This window comes from Daphnia pulex, chromosome 1 (assembly GCF_021134715.1).
Source record: "Daphnia pulex isolate KAP4 chromosome 1, ASM2113471v1".
Taxonomy (NCBI): Eukaryota; Metazoa; Arthropoda; class Branchiopoda; order Diplostraca; family Daphniidae; genus Daphnia; species Daphnia pulex.
This window is the reverse complement of record NC_060017.1, coordinates 1,572,860-1,591,863: the sequence shown is the minus strand read 5'-3', so window position 1 is coordinate 1,591,863 and position 19,004 is coordinate 1,572,860. Positions and strand designations below refer to the sequence as shown.

The 19,004-nt window shown below is 43.9% G+C and overlaps 2 protein-coding genes across 3 annotated transcripts in view; one reads left to right on the top strand and one right to left on the bottom strand.

Annotated features, from left to right (window-relative positions):
- Positions 1 to 14,750, top strand: part of LOC124197999 (semaphorin-5A-like) — a 28,413-nt gene extending 13,663 nt beyond the window's left edge. The window contains exons 3-12 of the mRNA XM_046593603.1: positions 2,867 to 2,966; positions 6,911 to 7,059; positions 7,522 to 7,627; positions 8,494 to 9,015; positions 9,104 to 9,596; positions 9,739 to 9,955; positions 10,596 to 11,306; positions 11,565 to 11,930; positions 12,757 to 12,921; positions 13,292 to 14,750. Of these exons, the coding sequence (XP_046449559.1) occupies positions 2,867 to 2,966; positions 6,911 to 7,059; positions 7,522 to 7,627; positions 8,494 to 9,015; positions 9,104 to 9,596; positions 9,739 to 9,955; positions 10,596 to 11,306; positions 11,565 to 11,930; positions 12,757 to 12,921; positions 13,292 to 13,761 (3,299 nt within the window). The 3' untranslated portion in view covers positions 13,762 to 14,750. The remainder of the gene's footprint in view (positions 1 to 2,866; positions 2,967 to 6,910; positions 7,060 to 7,521; positions 7,628 to 8,493; positions 9,016 to 9,103; positions 9,597 to 9,738; positions 9,956 to 10,595; positions 11,307 to 11,564; positions 11,931 to 12,756; positions 12,922 to 13,291) is intronic.
- Positions 14,751 to 16,549: 1,799 nt separating this feature from the next.
- On the bottom strand, positions 16,550 to 18,369 carry LOC124207981. Of its 2 annotated transcripts, none has more exons than XM_046605689.1 (3): positions 18,213 to 18,369; positions 17,826 to 17,989; positions 16,550 to 17,332 (listed from the first exon to the last, which is right to left on the bottom strand). In XM_046605689.1, the coding sequence occupies exons 2-3, from the start codon at positions 17,953 to 17,955 to the stop codon at positions 16,767 to 16,769; spliced, it is 696 nt and encodes a 231-aa protein (XP_046461645.1). In that variant the 5' UTR covers positions 17,956 to 17,989; positions 18,213 to 18,369; the 3' UTR covers positions 16,550 to 16,766. The 2 variants fall into 2 exon arrangements, with proteins under 2 accessions (XP_046461645.1, XP_046461707.1); XM_046605751.1 differs by having other exon boundaries at positions 17,826 to 18,128; positions 18,213 to 18,366.
- Between the last annotated feature and the right edge of the window lie 635 nt (positions 18,370 to 19,004).

Sequence of the window (19,004 nt, the reverse complement as noted above, 5' to 3'; positions counted from 1 at the left end):
AGAGATCAACCTATTTTAGACGCTATAACCGTTAGCCTTTGGTCAAGGTTTTGACAATGTGTTACGTCCCCGACAATGTGTGTCTCTAACAGATTGTCATAAATTCTGCCGAATGTGGCGTGTTTCGAGCATTGCCAAAAACCCAAATTCGAAAGCGAAGGAATCGGAAGAATTGAACAAACGACGTGGAAACATTTGGCAGGAAAAATGTCCAACGAAATCTGTACATTTAAACGAACACATTGTCGACGGATGGTTGCCTATTACACAACACATTCCGATTTTGCCATTCGTTCTTTCTCAAACTATTACCTCAGTCATTTTTTTTTTCGTGTGTTAAAACATTTCGAAAATGTTTGGCAGATTTCGAATAGCGCGCCACTCAACTGCCGTCCGTTTTTCTACTCTTTCGGGGTTAGGTTCATATTTTTTACGTAACTTGCGGACTATCGTCACCTTTCATATTCACAGCAGCCCCGCCGCGGGTCTTTTCGGCTTTTGTATGTATTTCTATTTATTTATTATCTGCTATTCATTCGTTTCTCCTTTTTTTTTTCTTTAAGAATAAAAAAAAAAAAGAAAATGCTGGAGAGTCTTGGGTGAAAGGCGCCTCGTAACGCTGCACGTTGTTTGCCCCTCGCGCCGTTGGCCAACGCGTTTTAAAATTCCCCTGGCCAGCCCGCGTACACGGTCCTCTCTCTCTCTCTCACATATACACACACAGCACAGCTGTTCGCTAATCATGGCACAATAGACCGCGCAATGCGTGAAAAACGGGTTGAACCCGGCCCCGGTTAAAGTTCACGCTCCAAATTCTCTGGCGGTGTCGTCCGCTAGCGGCTGCGTTCATTAGCGGCCCGGCTGTGAGCCGAGTTAATGACAGTCCGCGCCCGGACGGACGCCACAGACCATAGTTTCTTCTCGCTTTTTTTTTATTTCCCCCCTCTCTTTGATATGGGCCAGAGGAGTGACTGACTGACTGCGGTGTGTACCGAAAGAGGCAGACATAGACCAACACACACACACACAGAGACACAGAGCTAAAAGCACAAGGTCTTATATGTTTTGTTTGCTTGTCTGTCTCCTTGTTTCCCCCGTGTCTCTGTGTGTACATAGTTTTACACGCTCAAGATCCCGTTGAGGAATGCTGTGAACTCTTACCTCATCCGAGAGACACAATTGTACTGGATTGTGTCTTATTTTTATCAAACGAAATCTATCCACAGAGCGACAGGCAAACGACAAACTTCCCCTTATTAGTCGAACAAAGAAGATATTCCAGATTTTGGGTTTTGTTTCCATTTCTCGTCAGACTCTTTATTTTTAAACAAACTGCCGAGAATGAGAAAGAATCTGTCGGGAGGGAGAAATCAGGGCCATTTGACTTGTCACTTTGTTCTTGTTGGTTTTCTTTTTTCTCTCTCTCTCTCCTTGGCTTTCCAGCACGGCGCTTCGTTAACTTGCGGCGGCCACCTGTTTGTTGATTCACCCTTGCACGAATCCGAATCCGTTTATATTCATCTATCCTCTTTTTCTTTCAATCTTGGTATCTTTTGATTTTTTAGATTCTCTCATCAAGGCTTCTCCTCTTTGCCCAGTATTATTATATAGAACAGATACAGAATAAGTGACTGACAGGCTGCTGCTGCTTGTACAGCTTCCCAACCGACCGGTTTGTTTCTTTTCTTCTTTTTACCAACTTGAGTGCGATTCATTTTACGCAAAAAAGCCCTTTCGGCTTCTTTACTTTTCTTTGGCATTTTATTAAGTTTTTTTTTTTGCTCCCTTCTTATTACATTCACGTGCCGTTAGATTGTGCCAGTCGGGGATAGAATAGCGGATACAATAGGAATCCCGAGAGAAACGACTAAAAAGGAGAATCGAAAGCTCTTTTGATCCGAAATGTCGAAATGGAAAAAAGAGTTTTGGACCTTTAACAACAACAAGTCGCTAGCAGTTATAGGCATTGAGCGAGGGACAAACGTGAGCATTCTCCCGTTTACACGCGTGCCGCATTTTGTGACGACGACTTGTTTTGTTATGTTTTTTTGGTTTTCTTCTTTTTTTCTCACTTTACATTATTTGATTTTTTTGTTTTTACTTGGTCGGTTCGTCTCCATATTAAAATAACCCGTGCGAGCGGGAGGGTTTGTTTCTCTTTTCTTCTTCTTCATTTATTGAACTGTTGGTTCATCCTTCGCTCCTCTTACCGATTCTTCTTCTTCTTGTTCCGAGAAAAAGAAGAAGAAGAAGAGGAATTCCAAATGCCGGGCCATCGGTTCTCAAACAGCTCATGAATACGATTTGCATAATTTGCCTGTCCCGGACGGGCACCACCGCCATCACCAATAGAAATGCAGTGCACACACACTCACATAGACACACACACACCGACTCGGTTTGGTTATTCAATTCAGGGCCCCTTAGATTCTCGGTCCGTGAAAAACAACAACACAAAAAACACCTGTTGAAACATGTTCCTATTGCATACCGTGGTGGGAGAAGTCGTATAGGTATGACCCCGAAAACCTTGTTTCTTTTTTATTTAAATGCGTCGTAATTAAAATATCTGGGAAAATCTCATTCGTAGTGTAGTGCTGGGTTCCATGACTTCCATCCCGTCTGCAATCCATCGTCCCATTTCGGGTGGGGCAATAAAAATGAACAGTCCAATTCATTTTTTTGGTTTCTTGGGTTTTGTTTCTGGGTCTACCTTTCTTCTGGTTTTCATCTTTATTTATGTGTTGCCGAGATTATTATCGCTGGCTGCAGTTGCCTTTTTTTTTTCTATTTTCGTACACGCTGAGGCGATTACCTAACAATAAAATAATGATGGTTTTTCTTTCTCTCTTTCTGGACGTTGCAGATTTGGAACAGTCGATGGTTTGGTTCAACCACAGCGGAGCCCGCACCTACTCTTCGCTGGTGTTCGACGTGACGCGAGGTCAACTTATCGTGGCCGCCAGGTAAGAAATAGAAACGCTAATCATCGATTCTCCCGGCTCTTTTTCAACAAAAAAAGAAATAGAGAAAACAGAAAAAAAAAAAAAAAAATCAGAGAAGAAAGCTAAAGCTCGTAGTAGAGTATCTCCATCAGCTCTCCAAGTGGTCGTCGTGGTTGCATACCTTTAAAAGGGAGTCATCCGCCTCCCGTCTGTACCTCCTCTCCCGACTCCCGCGACCCGTTGGGTCACTTACCCTTATGGGCAAAGGCATTTAGATGTACGCCCGGCACGTCCATGTCATTTCCCTCGTTTGTGTGCGTACAGTTGTACACGTACCAAAAAGAAAAGAAAGAAAAAAAAATTTTCTTAAAAGGAAAAGCACTCGGGAGGAGAAGGAAAAAAAAGGAGAAAGATTCTCTCCACGTCCTGGTTCGCCTTGCTGCCCTGCCTTTAAAGCTAAGGGGCTGGCCATCTTCTGTTCTGTGTGTGCCCCATATAAATCGTGGAACATTCCAATCAACAGGCCATTGAAATCAAGTCTGGAGAGGCAGAAGGAATATATAGGATGCCATTGAACGAGGAAAAACTGTGTCGTTCTCCTTTTTTCTTCAAACAGAGACTGGGCGATTCACGATGAATTTGCATGTTACGACGATAGTTACGAGTGGGAAAGAAGCGACGATGGCGATACAACAGCTTGAAAAAAAAGTATAACAATAGCCACTCTGGCCCGGCGCCCGATTGTGTCTGTGACGCAATGATGAAGTGAAATCATTTAAGAAAAAAAAAATTAAAAAAAAAAGACGTAATTTTCTCTCCTCATTGCAACGAAAGTCGAATCACGCGGGATGCGATAGGGGAAACAAAACAATTTGCGGCCAAAAAGAAGAAGAAGAAAATAGAAACGTTTCGCCGTCATTTTCTTAAAGGGGTTCTCTTAACTGTGTGAGCCGTAAAAGGACTAAACTCGTTACGGGGACATTAAGCGGTCCAGCAGGTGTCCTGTTTGCATGTGGTGATGGCTGCTATGTGTACCTGTGCTCTGTACGAGTGTGCACTTATAAATAGAAGTAGGCGAGAGGAATAAGGCGGAGTTTAACATATTTATATATGCATACACATATATAGCCGAAATTTAACGGGACTCTTGGAGACTTTCACCGTCACCTTCTCTTTGGGAAAAAAAGAATCTGGGGACTTCATATTGGAAGATTTATTTTATTTTTTATACTTATTCTTTTTAAAAAAAAAAAATATGGGACACAAGATGAAAATGTGTTAATAGACGGACCGTGTTTTATATCTTTCTCTTTTTTCCTTTTTTTGAATGATAATTGAAGAAGAAGAAGAAGTGGAAAGAGATGTGTTGGGATGTTTCTTATAAAGAAAGGTGTCGTCATAAGTATTAAGTGCCTTAGAAAGAACGTTTATACCGGTATTCCCGACGTTATAGTCCCCTCCCTTTTACCTCATTATTATTAGGTATTAAAATACAACCGGGTAATCATCCCGAGGCTAATCATAATCGGCTGCTCCGGTTAGTCCTTTTCAATTCTCGATTTTGTTGTTGTTGGTCTCTTTGGATTGTCTCTCTTTCTCTAATAAAGAGTGGCCGTCGCCCCTTGAATTTGATTATGATTGAAAAAAAGTCCTCCCTCCATGTAATTTTGAGATAAACAATCAAGAAATTCAAACGAATTTAAAATATTTCTTGATTCATTTTTATTTCTTTATTGTTTCGTTTCTTCTCTCTTTTTTTTTCCTCTTTCAAATCTTAAAAAATAAAATTCCGGGTTTATAATTTTTGTTTTTTAAAAGAAAATGAAAGAGGAATAAAAAGAAAGCGACCATAAACAATAATACAGCTCTATGGGATCCCATAAATATTCAAATCGACTGGGCTGTAATGATTTTCTGTCACTCTCCCCTCGGCATCAGCTTCGTGGCATAGGGTATACGGTGCGTCCCCTGTCCCTAGATGGTTTGCCAACATCCATCAAATCACCGTAATAATCTATGCAGCACTGTTACACGTCGCATATAGATGCATAATATAGGCACAAGTAACACGAGTGCAGTGCACTCTGTGATTGCGTAGTACTATCTCCTGCCAACAGCTCCGTCTATGTAGATCACGCTCTTCTCCGTAAACGGGCGGAATATAACAAGAACCCTATACCGCCATCAGTCACAATCATAGCAGCAAATGCACCGGGAAAGTGGTGTTCTATAGTTCCCTTAAAAGGATGTAACAGATATGCGTAGGCAGAAGAAGTAGGTACAGTTTTTCTTCGGTCTTTTCCCGCCCGCTAAATTGCGTCACGACAAATAAGGAGCCTCTTCTATGAATGGGGCGCATTACCAGCCCATTAGAGAGAACTGGCGGTAATGAGTAATGAGTGGTTTGAGGAGAAAAATCATGCTCAGAACACCAAATAGAAACATGGTTAAATGTGTATAGGAGACCCTCGAGAAAACTGAAATGAAATGAACAAACGTTAGGAAAATCAAAGTTTCTATTTTTGTTTTTGAGAGAAGGAATTCGCTTTCATATGTTGATGTCATTTAGTCGATCTGGTTTCACTGATGGTGAGCATTGCGTGTATAAAGTGGCCCATTCGATTCCCTCGCAAATGTTTTGTATAATCAAACTAAGCCCGAAAACATGTTGCGTCGATCGTTTTATGCACGAAAACAAAATTCCAATGAGAAATTTAAGGAAATGTTACATTAAAATCTTCGGATTTTTGTTTTTTGTTTTATTTTTCTGTTTTCTCAAATGTTTCATTTGGATTATGGCCCTGTAATTTATGGAGACCATTGCAACAAATGTCTGTCGTCAAACATTCGCCATTTGCATATTCTCTTTTCTTTTTTCGTCCCCGAAAGATTTGCGAAACAAGTCAAACCCCTCGCCCTGATCGTGAAAATCCTTGGCGACTATATAGTATCCCGAGCCGTATATACTGGTGGCAATAAAGATCCGGGAATGAGATGAAGAGGATCCCGACATGGCCTCCCGATCTCACGTGATCAAACATTGGCATGCCAGCCCAGCTCTTCTTTGAATAGTTTCTCTTATTATTATACATTTGCCGTTTCCATTTATTACGTCATTTTCATTCTTTTGGCTTCGATCGATGTTGTTTGAACAAAAAACCGTCGAATGATGGATGACCGTTGGATTCACGTTAGATGGGCGGAGTGAATGAGAGAGAGAGAGGGAAAAAAAAGAGTCATCCGAACGCGATACGTTTTTCGATGGGAGATATCCGCTCCGGGTTGTTTTCTCTCTCGTACGACTATCGAAGCAAACAAACAAACAAACAAGAGAAGTAGAAGAAGAAGAGATCGGTGATATATACGAACGCGGCGCAGTGATTCTTCCAGAAAGAGAGAGAGAGAGAAAAGAAGGGCAAGACCACCCGGCGAGGGGTTTGTTGTTCATGTCCCGGATGACTTATAGTATGGTGTCGTTAACTTAACTGTTACTTTTATTTATTTATTTTTCTTTTGTTTTAATAGCAGTTCAAACATTGGTGTAGATATAAAAGAGAGAGAGAGAGAGAAAGTAACAATCCCCATACGGACAGGGATTATTTGTTCGTTTCTTATTTTCGTTTTATGTCCCGGTAATATCGCCATTCGACTCGATCCTTGGGCTTTAGAACTTGGAACAAATTGATATAGTGAGCCGTGAAGTCGCTTGGCTTCCCGACGTGATGAATGGGACCGACGGCAGATTTTATTTTTTTTATTTTTTTTTTTTCGAATGCGGCCAACAAAAACAAATGACTTTAGAAAACTGCTTCATTTCTCATTTGCATGTCTGTGAAATCGGCCATCTAGGACCTATGGAAAAACAAATGCTCCTTTGTAAAAAACTTCTGTTTCGCCCAGCGCGTGTTGCATTACTCTCTAAACATTCTCGACTTCTCATTTGTTATTTTTGACCACAATCACAGGGATTATCTATTCCGCCTGAGCTTGGACGGACTGGCTCTCTTGGAGGAATCGCGCTGGCCAGCCGCCGACGAAGTGGTCCGTCTCTGTCAAGACAAGGGCCAGTCGGAGGACGACTGTCACAACTACATCCGCGTTCTGCACGTCCACGGTATGTATACACTATGCACACACATTTCTATGACGCAAACATTCGCAATTGATTGCCTCGAGAAAACTCCAAACTTTTGTCGAGAAATTCTTTCCAGACTCCGACAAGTTTGTTCTCTCCATTTCGCTTCATGTCAAGTGTCATGTCAAACTTTCCCTCCCGAGGATTTCCCTCCTCGGGAGCCCCCAACCGACAGAATATAAAGGCTTCGATCCAATGCCTTATTAATCTGACCATAATAAGCCGCTTTGATGCCCGAATTCAAATTTCGAAAAACTCCCAAAACCAGACAGACAAAAATACCAAAAAATTAACAACCGAAAAACGAAAAACCTCGAGCTCCCATCTCACATGTATACAGTCTGTGTCATTTCGGAATGATAATAATAATCGGATAGCTACGTAGAAATCTCGCGTCTCTTATCTAACGTGCTCTCCTTCTTTTCGTCTCTCTCGGTTTAGGTGAACGAATTCTGGCGTGCGGGACCAACGCCTTCTCGCCGCGCTGCTCCTGGCGTCCGGTTGAGGCCATCGACGTCGTCTCGGAATGGTCATCGGGCGTTGCCAGGTAGGAAAACAACAACACAACAAAACTTAACACACTCTTTCTTTTCGCTATGCCCCCCTCTCCTGTTGATAGCCGAGATGTTTGACACACACAACTCGCTGGATCTGATAGTTTGAAAAAACCGAACAAAAAAAAAACCAACAACAAGAAAATGAAATGCGTGGCGTTATCAAATTGAAATCGGTGCTGTTGTTTGTGTTGTTTGCTTTTTTTCTCCCTTCTCTTCCCGCACAGTTTCACAACTTAACATAATAGATTGGAGCTCTCCTGCCGGGAGCCTGTGCCATTTTTCATTTGTTGTTGTTTTTTCTGGGGGGAAGTTATCAACGAGATTGAAAATAGGAGAATTTGTCAGTGACGTAACCCAGGAAAATATAGGGGTACCGCAGATTCGGTTTCCTTTTTCAACACAAATAACGGCCGTCTCTCCCAACTGCCATCATAATCCCGTTTTGCATATTACACATTAACATACATTACCGTGAAGAACGAACGAAGCGGCTTATCTCTCCCATCTTGCCAGCCAACCCTACAATGAAGCGGTCGATGCTTCCAAAACATAAAAATGAGAAGCTGATAGTAGTATAAGAAATAAAGGGCTCAAACCGGTAGAAAGTTGAAGTGGAGCGCGGGGCCCGGGAATTATGAATGGGTTTCAAGAGTCTTGGTAACGATCCAGAATTCCTATTTTTTAATTCTTCTTCTTCCCGTCTTTCGTGCGTGGTCGTGTCGGTTTATTTTTTTCCCCCTATTTTGGCGTTTGCCTGTTTCATCATTCGCCCCCCCCCCCCCCGAGAACCAAAAGTCATAATAATAAATCAATTTTTCCCTCCAATTTTGGGTGCGATGGTGGCGTGCAACAACAGGTGCCCGTACAGCCCACACAGCCACATCAGCAGTTTACTGTCGAGCGGACCCGCAGGCTCGGCCGATTTGTACATCGGCTCGCCGACGGACTTCTCCGGCCAGGACAACGCAATCTACCGGCTGCCTTTGCCCTCGTCCGCTTCATCATCGGCCGGCAGCAGTGCCACTCCACAGCACATTATTAAAGGGCGTCTGAGGACGATGCAGTACAACGCCAAGTGGCTCAACGTTCCCGACTTTGTCGGCTCGGTGGAAGCCGACAACTTTGTCTACTTCTTTTTCCGGGAGGCGGCCGTCGAGTTCAGCAACTGCGGCAAGGCCGTTTACTCGCGAGTGGCTCGCGTCTGCAAGAACGACTTGGGCGGCGGCCAGCTGATGCTCAAAGACACGTGGACGACCTTCCTCAAAGCCCGGCTCAATTGCTCACTGCCAGCCGAGTACCCGTTCTATTACGACCACATTCAGAGCGTCACTTTCTTGGAAGAGGAGCGGCTCTTTTACGCCACTTTTACAACCTCAGAGTACGTTGACTCGTTTTTCATGTTTTTATTGGCGGCAGATTCAAATCGGCATCGGTTAAACATTTCTTCCAATTTCCCGCTTTCGTAGGAATTCGATCGCCGGATCGGCAGTTTGCTCTTTTACGCTCGATTCGATGCAAGAGACGTTCGCTGGGCCGTTCAGGTCCCAGTCGAGCCCTACGTCGACTTGGGAGAGCGTCCACTCGACTCACGCTCACTCGCACTGCAGCTCCCACCACCCGACTCATTCGAGTTCCAGCAGCTCCTTATTGGAAGCCGAAAAGTACCAGCTGATGGATCGGGCTGTCCAGCCAATCTCTCGACCCGGCAAGAGCGGAAATGGGCCACTCATTCGGCTCGATTTAGAACGATTCAGTCACATCGCCGTCGACGTGGTGGCCACCAAAATCCATTCATTCGTCCACGTCCTCTACGTGGCGTCGCGAGACGGTCTCGTTCGCAAGTATTCCGTCTTGCCCAGGACCCAGGAAGCCTGTCTGGTCGAGATCATCGATCCTCTGGCCCTGTCTAGCCAACTGGCCGATCGCCAGATCAAAACGATGCAATTTCTCAAACAGCAAGTATGTCACGTGAAGGAATCTTGATTCGTTTCCCATTTGGAAACCAGATAGTCCATATGGCTCATTCTTTCTCTCTTATCTCGTCTTTTGTTTCGTTTCTCCTTACCCGCCCTCTCGTGTATCCTGTGTCGTCACCGTGCAGAACGCTCTGTACATCGGAACGGAAAACGAGGTGATCCGGCTGGGCGCCAGCCAACGATGTAAGCGATTCACCACCAAGACGCAGTGTCTCAATTCCATGGATCCTTACTGCGGCTGGCAATCCGCGCTGGAAGAGTGCACGCCGCCTCCCAACAAGAATCCGCTCGTCTCTTATTGGCAACAAAGCATCACCAGCTGCCCCATACTCAACGCTCCAGGTGAATATCTTTTTTTGGAAAGTTTTTATTTTCTCCAACAGAGAAGGCAAATATTTATTTGTTACAAAATAAATAAGTCGAAACCAGCATCAACAAGCCAACAAGGGGATTCGTACACAATCCTGTTTGGCTTTTCCCAACTCTTGATTTGCCGTTCAAACAACTGCGATAGTATCGATAGTGTACGAGTAGACCTTGACGTGGATGTGTACAGAGTTTGAATTTGCCAAGTTGAGTAGAAACTATACTGCAAGGTCTTTAAACCTTGGGAACTGTTAGATTACAATCTGTATAGTTTGCAGTTGACAGCAGACGTTTATCCTCAAAGGAACTATTGTAATATTCCGTGTTTTCCTTTTGTTTATGCTGTGTGTCCGTGTTTTTCGCTTCAACGGTAGCGATAACACGACAACGAAGCAGATGGGAAAGGTCTTAGTCAAAGGTTAGCTAGTCAATCAGTAGTTTGGTTTAATCGCATAGCCGTTGGGCACAGTATCTGTTTGATTTTCCCTATCAAACCTCTGCTACGTGTCGAATCTTTCCAACTATTCTAGTCCCTGTCAATATTTGCTTGTATTAATGTATCAAATTCAATTTTTTAAAAATGAAAAATGAATTCAATTAATTTTATTTGAATTAGTTGACGGCGGATGGGGCGATTGGAACGATTGGTCGCAGTGCGCCCACACCGGTGAGGGCGCCCAGGGGGATCGCTGTTCTTGCCGCCAGCGTCATTGCAATCGACCGGCACCAGCGCATGGAGGCCAGCGATGCTTGGGCCACAGCCACGAAGTGGCCAATTGCACACGTCACGGAGGCTGGACCGAATGGTCAGCCTGGTCGGCCTGTTCGCAGACCTGCGGCTTGGCCGTCAAGACACGCCGGCGATCCTGCGGCAATCCGGAACCAGCTTTTGGCGGTCGACTTTGTGTCGGTCCCGACCGTGACGAAATCTACTGCCCGAGCAATCCGCCTTGCCCAGTGAAAAGCGTCCCACCCATCGACGGCCAGTGGTCCGATTGGGGCGACTGGAGCGAGTGCACGGCGTCATGCGGCGGAGGCTTCCGTTCCCGGCTGAGGCGCTGCGACAATCCGCCGCCGCAACACGGCGGAACCGACTGTTCCGGCTGCGGTGTCGAGTACCAGACTTGCAATGCTCACTCTTGTTCCGAGGCCAAGAAAGTCACTACATGGACGCCCTGGCTGCTGGCCAACGACACGGATCTCGGACGCATCGAGAGACGATTCCGTTTCTCTTGCAAGGCGCCTGTCGACACGAACCTACTCAAAGTTGGCACCATGAAACTCGAGGAGCGCATCTGCCACACGGACGGCACCTGTCTGAGAACAGGTCAGTTGTCTTTCTTCTCACCTTCCCTCCCGTCTTCTTTTGTATTTGCCAAGTGGCTCGTGGAGAAACCACCATTCAAATGGGGGGCAAAAAACAGCCTGGTCACTCTACGCCATTGTTCCTCGTGCCGAGATTTATTTTTTTTTTTTAATAATAAAAAGAAATCAATGTGCGACAGGATGTCGACAGATGGCATTCGAGAAGCTTTACCGGTTCAAATTTGTAAAATGACTAAACTTTCTCTTTGATGCTGAATAGATTCAGGGAATACGGAAGGCGGATGGTCAGAATGGTCAGAATGGACAGAATGTTCGCGCCAGTGCGGCGGAGGTCGGCAACAACGCACAAGGACTTGCGACGGACCCGGTTACCTGCGGTCGTCCGACTGTGACGGTCCCACCTTGATGGAGCGCGCCTGCAACCTCCAGCCGTGCAAAGGTGTCTGGAGTTGCTGGACCGATTGGTCGGTTTGTTCCGTCACCTGCGGACAAGGCACCCGGTCTCGCTCGCGTACGTGTTCCGTCGAAGGCGGTGATGACTCGTCCAGTAGAAACGAACTGGACATTGAAGGATGCGTCGGCCCTTCGGAGATGAAGGAGTACTGCAACAATCCCAGTTGTGAACGTAAGTCTCTACTTACATTAACTTTACCCAACGGAATTTGACGATCAACGCAATAAGAACTATAAGCCGTTGGGGTCCAATCACGAAATGAGAAAGTAGTGGAGACGATAATAATCATTTGTTCGTAAGGCCGGAAAATCAAATTTTCAAAGTGCGGATGCCCATTTGAGGGTGAAATGATGATAATTCAGCCATCATGATTCGACTGATTTACAGTCCCGGATACTAAAGAACAAAGAAAATTAAACATTAAACCATCCGGCATCTGAATCTATCCGAACATAAAAAATGTGTTCAACATTCGAGAGGAGAGAAAATAGAAAGAGAGTCGGCGGCAGAGAGAGAGAGAGAGAAAGAGAGCCCTGCTGGTGTGCGTTATCTATCCGCTTCCTTTTACGTCAACGGCACCGGTGCAGATAGTTTTTATTTGCACGGTCCGCTGCGTTTGAACCAGATAGGAGAGAGCATTATGATCCAGCCGTGAACCTTCTAACTATACTACGCCATATCCAGCAGCCGTATCGTAATTTTATGCCCGTGTTGTTGTTTGTTTGTTATGTTTTCAAACCAAACAATCGGAACTCGACAGTAAAAAATTATTGCTCCTGGATTCCCGATTGCAAAGAATTGCGAGTGCGATGCGTTTCATTCGTTTCTTACGTCACATCACGCTGGGTGTTTTATGAGTCGGCTGAATTATTATCTCAAAACAAATGTTCTCAGGCAGTTTTTCCCAAAAAAATTTCGCCATTTTTATTCGCTCGTAATATTTATATGCGATGGTAATTATTAAATTTGTTTATTTTCTTTCCCCTCTCGTAAACAGCTACAGAAGGATGGGACGCCTGGTCGTCGTGGTCCCTGTGCGACGCCGACGGAATGCAAGTGCGGAGGCGCAGGTGTATGATCGGCGATCTCGATCACGCACCCGCTCCAGGATTGTGTCAGGGGCGTAGCCAAGAGGAACGCGTTTGCATCAGCAATCTAGAAGGTAATTACGACATGTGATTTATATAATACGATCGGTCGTGTTTTATCGGTTTTATCTATCGTTGCTGGGGTCGGTTACTGCAGATTACGAGGTCAGATTACAACTGCAACGTGATTCAAAATTGTAATCTCTGTGTTTGCTTTGATGAAATTTGCTTTGATGCAATGATTGTTTTGTGAACATGTTTCGAGTTGATTTGACACTCTGACAACTCGAAGAACCTTGAACTTTTATTGTCTAATCGACGGTTTTTTTTTTACCGAGTTCAGTTTCAGTATCTTATTGTATTGTGAAATTGTGTTACCATCTGTCGTAATTATGGTAACGATTATTTCTCAATTGATAATGATCTTATTCATTAATTTAACAGACAACACGCTAGCGGTGACTTCGTTGAGCGGTGAATCGGATCAATCTTCAACCAAACTGATCGTCGGTGCGGCCATCGGCGGTCTCCTGCTGGGCGTCATTTTGGTGGCGATCGGCCTTTGGTTTGGCCTTCAGAGGAACGATGGCCAGCTGGATCTGGGTCGATTCGGAACGATTGTCGGCGGCAGTAAGCCGCGCATTCCGTCCAGTCCGCACTATTTGTCCGCCAAACAGCAGAATCATTACGTGTCTGTCGGATCACTCGATTGGAAGAAATCGAGTGTCATCGAGGAAGTCGGCGGGAACGGGAGTATCAGTCGAGGACTCCGACCGCCACCATTGAAAATCAGCAACAGCAACATCGGCATGAGTCCCGAATTCCCTGCGGATCGTTGCGCGACTATCAAGCGCAACAGCGGCGGCCATAATCAAATGAGGACCAACATCGAATCAGACAGCTTATACCGTTGACCGAAATTATTTTTAAATGACTCTCTCAAATTCGTCTTTTCAATCGACGTGATATAACTTTTTGAAACATGCAAATCCCCATTCATTCGAAAAGTTTTTATCGATTGAACGTCCATAAATAATTGTTTTTCATATCTTCTAACCTCGTCAAAGAGTATAACCAAGTCAGATTATGTTTGACTCTTTTATTTTTATTTTTTTCTAAATGGAGAATTTGTCTGAATGTGCGTGAATGTGGTTTATGCGTGATTGGGTTTCACTCTATCTGTACATTACTATAGTTACTTTCGGTTGATCGTGATGATGTAATACTCTTTAATTGTGGTTTTGTCAGGGTTTTGTTGACTTGTTTGCGCTTGTCTGTACATATCTAGAGTTGTTCATGTCACGTTAGCCTCACGCCACAAAGTATCCTCTAAGATGGATTCAAGCCAGCTCAAAACTCCATTCGTTCGTAATATACATACGTGAATTTGTGTAAAAAAAAAATCAAATTTAAATACTAAATTTAAACGTTAACCCTACTTCGACATTATCGTAGACGCATAACCTACATACCTGACCATCGCCTTAACCAGAGCCTTTAATTATTATTTAGTATTAGCTGCAATTTTTTTAAACTGACATTTTCATTTCATATCTAAAACCATACACATCATCCGGGTCAATTAGTTCATGTACAATTGGTCAAAACGAAGCTATACAAAAGGCTATGTCTTTAAATATAACTTTCTCGGTAAAGTTTTTTCGGTGAATATCATGTGCCATAATCATATCGTTACTTAGATAGTATTACACTGCATTACGTCTGACATTAGTCGTACATGTATCAAAGTAAATACTACTAGTATTTAACGATTGATCGATTTCATTTTGTTTTTAATTGTTCGGTTTATGTTTATGTTCTGCAATGTGTTGCTTGCCTTAATGCCTTATTCATATATTGTTGTGGGAAATACACCACGACGCTCTCGTTGTCTTCAAAAATATTCATTTGTTTTATTATTTACGACTTTGGAAAGGGAAGAATGAAATTAACGACTTGTCGGGACAAGAGTAAATCGTGGAAATATGAAGCTCGTGTTGTTATTCAAAAGAACGAACAGAAATCAACGAGATAAACATCTCGTCGGCATTCGATTACATTGTCGTTGCTGTTGTTTTTTTTGTATACGCTCAGTTTTGTTAAACATTCCGAGTCTACGTGCCGGTTCTCCATAAAAGATGAGGAGGCATTAAGCACAAACAAATCACTGTTGATCCTGTCACACAGATAATCATTTCCCTCCATAAAGCTTAAGACCACTCATCGGTATGAATCATAGAAATGTACGACATTCCCATTGGGATGCAAAAAAAAATGACAAAGTTTCCTGATGGACCAAGACGATAGACGTTTCTTACTCGCATTCTTTTCTCATTGCGCTGGGCGTTCACGTCGATTTGCTATAGCCCATCAATCAATTTCTCATATGTTGACTCATTTTTTTTTTTTTTGCTTGTGGTATACGTTGGAATTTACATCGTTGCAAAATGCGATTTTGACAAGCAACTAGAAAATATTTTGACGGCCATATCTGATGGGGCGGGCCTTGTGCGCGACGTGATGCAGCTCATCGGAACTAAACTGTTCAAGGCATTTGAATATACACCAGTCGCCGTACTGCGTATGCCAACTTTCACTTTTGCGCGTTTACGGTCGGGTCGTCGCGCTATTACGTCGTGTATCGCGCCAGCTATACAAGTCCCTCGGAATGCGATAGGACTGAAGAAAATGCTTGACTCGATGGAATTCCTTTTCGATTGAATCTAACTGTAGTCTAATCCAGCCATTCAAGAGTTCGCTACACCGTACTACTTCCAAAATTTAATTTGTTATGAGCTGGTGACTTTCTGAAAAAATACCTCGTGACACATCGACAGCTGTGACTTGAGTCTCCCGGAAGACTTGAGCCAAAATAGGCTATGAGAAAAAACATAAATATCGGGAGAAAGAGGACGATTTGGTAATGCAGACAACGTTTCTTCTGGTCACCAAAAAAAAACTTCCCGTCTAAAGGAAATTCGAACAAGAAAAGACGAAGACGGTTTTGCCAGCGGATTGATGGGTTTTAGCCGGACATGGCCAGTCAGACGCTATTCCAGACATCGTTTAGAAAGTTGTACCTTTCTAATCACTTTTACTCGCTCATATCCTCCTCGTTTCCGGAATGCTAATAACTCAAAAATGAAAATGGTCGATTGGATTAAACTTTCACATCGTTGGACGGCATCGCTTGCCCAACTTTTGCATTTCATGGCGCTGCAGTGAAATTACAAGGAAGGTAAAATTGTCCGGTATTAGTATTGGCCACCTAATAGCTTTGACTTTCGCATTTGACGACATATATAACCATTTCTAGTTAAAACAAACGCGGCCTGTCTTCCGTGAATTCACTTTTACCTCGACGAACCTCTCCCTTTTCAGGCAAGAAAAACACACAGATAGTGAAGACTAAAACAACGAGGAAATCTCGGAATGTGCGTGGAGAAGCCGGAGTCAACAGATTGCTGCAATAGCTGTATAGCAGCCAAATTAGATTGCGACTAGTACCGACATTTTAACGCAAGACTACCTTGACTTTTGGGCCATCAGGATCTCCAACCCGCTGATGCCAATAAAGAAAGTTGTAAATTTACATCATTACGAAATGAAAGGAGCAGCAGCATCGGGTATATGGTCTGCGTAACCTTAAGTAATAAGTACTGCATGTCGACGTCGCAAATAAGAAACGCACCAAGAATCCGGTTACGTAGAAAAGGGATTTTTATTGCTTGAACGGATAAAGACAAAGGGCGAGGGGGCGTTGGGAGAAAGAAACAATCAAAAGAAAACAACCTCTTTAAATTTTATAATATTAAAATCGGATGACGGAATTTGATATAGAATGTGAAAGGATTACAGCCTGGTGATGGCCTCCATCTGAGATGCAATGTGAGTTTCAGAAGGCTTTTAGAATTAGAAATTAACTTTGCCACACCCAACGATCGTCGTCTGAATCGAGGACGATTCTGGGTACGCCAAAGATCTTTCTCTGTTGCTCCGAGACGCTCTTGCTCGCTCGAGTGAACTGATCGTCGGACTCTGAATTGGACACGGAATTCCGCTTGTTGAAGTTGGGTTGGTTATTCCGATTCGATCCGAACGGGAATGGGCGTTGTTGAAAGAGCCCGTCGACCAGTTCGGCCGGATCTAATATTCCAATGACATAGCTGGGCAGAGCGTCGGTGCTCAATCGTGTGGATCTTCCACTAAACGCGGCTTCGTTGTCGTCGGCCTCCTCCGATTTCCCCTTCTCCTTTGGGGCGAACAAGTTGTCGAACGGCGGGTAGCGATATTGCCATATCTCGTTCTCCAACACCGTATCAACTGGCTGAAGAATTCGAACATGCTTAGAAGGGCTTTCAGAAGGTTGGGCTGGTGGAACAGGTTGCTGGGCGATTGCTGCCGACGACTGATCCTTCACCAACAACACAAGACCGTCGTCCTCTCTCTTCTGGGCGGCGTCCGTCGATAATAAAGGAGTAACATCTGATGAAATCAATCAACAAGACAAGATCTTAAAATTTGGTGTTGTTCAACATCGTTTCTGATAGCAATTTAGGATGGGCGCTTCTCAGTACATTTTCTTGGGAAGTATTTCGAAAGACAATTCATGCATTTAATAATATTGTGTGGCTACATAACGTGGGAGGTACTAACGTGAGTTTCTTGCGCTGCAACAGCATTGATTACAAAATGCTTTCACGTAGACGTCTCGCTAGCTCAAACATAAATATATGAACAACCTAGATACTTTGTAGGTTGAATTTCGTCAACATTGGTTAAACAGCTATTTTTCAGCTTATTTGTTTTGGTAAGTTATCCGTGAAATGTTATTCGTTCAAATAGGTTAACGGCACAGAGCTTGGTAAACCGCAAAATAACTTGGCGCTTTGTTTGTAAAATGCTCAAGAAAACAAACAAACAAGTTCTATTTTTTTTACATGATGTGAAAATACATATGGGAAAGTCTGAAACATACTTGACGATGCGAAGGGCGCGTCCGGTAGTGGAAAGCTGTTGACGGGCGAATTTTGAAGGATCATCACGGAAGAGATGACCAGGACTATGATCAAGTGTCGGGTGAATGTGTCCGTCATGGTGGTAGCCATATCGGTCGGCTGTATGATAAATCACTGCAATTACCTGTGCATCAGTGTCAATCAATCAATCAAACAGATGTTATTCAAATCGTTAAAACTCATCAGCGTTCAAATTGCCGATCACGAAGCCCATGAAGGCAAAGGGCGTCAGAAAAACCTTTCGATATTCATTAGAGATAAAACTAAACAAAACAAAACAAAAAAAACAGAAATGCTGAAGGGAAATGCAATGAACAACTATTACAAGTATCCCAACAAACAATCACCTGCGGTACTACCAGCACTCTCGGCGCGCTCTCCGTATCGAGAGTGTGGACCTGTAGGACTTAACTGACTGACTAACTAACGGACGGCTGGCTGTCTGGTTAGAATCGAGAGAACTAACTCTTGTAGCGGTGAGCGTGTGTTCCGCTTGCTAATGTCAAGGTCCTCCGGTGAAAGTGCCCTCACAGAACAAAAGAGAAAAGAGTTTTTTTTTATTTTTCCTTCAACGTTTTCACCTATGATAGTGTGTGCGTGTGTGTGTGGCAGCTGGGATCGCGCGTCGGCTCTCCACCAGCTGCTGCAGCCATAACACCTCTACCTCTACGTCAGAAAAGGCTGTGCGCTGCCAATGGCTATCCTGTCGTGACCCCGATTCTTTATTTTTTTCTTTCCCATGTGTTTCTCCCTCTATACAGCTCTTTCACCTCTCCCATATACATCTCTTTCCTATATATATATACGACCCCCATCTCTAAACCAAAGAGCTTTTTTCGTTCCTTATCCGAATAATGCAACACGACCATGCATACCTGTTGCTGTTTATTGACGTGGGGCCCCTTTTATTTTTTCTTCAGACCCTCTCCGACACGCGCAGTCCTTTTAACTCCTTATTAGACTGGCCCTGCCTACAACACGATTGACCACTGCTTTTCAAGATGCATCGATTCGATTTCCTCCACATCTCACCCCTCTCGGAATTTTCCCTTTTCTTTCCCTGATGCAATCACGCCAGAATAATCGATGGTTCCTCCCGATATGCGCCACTCAACGTTCTTATAGCCTGTATAGGCCGC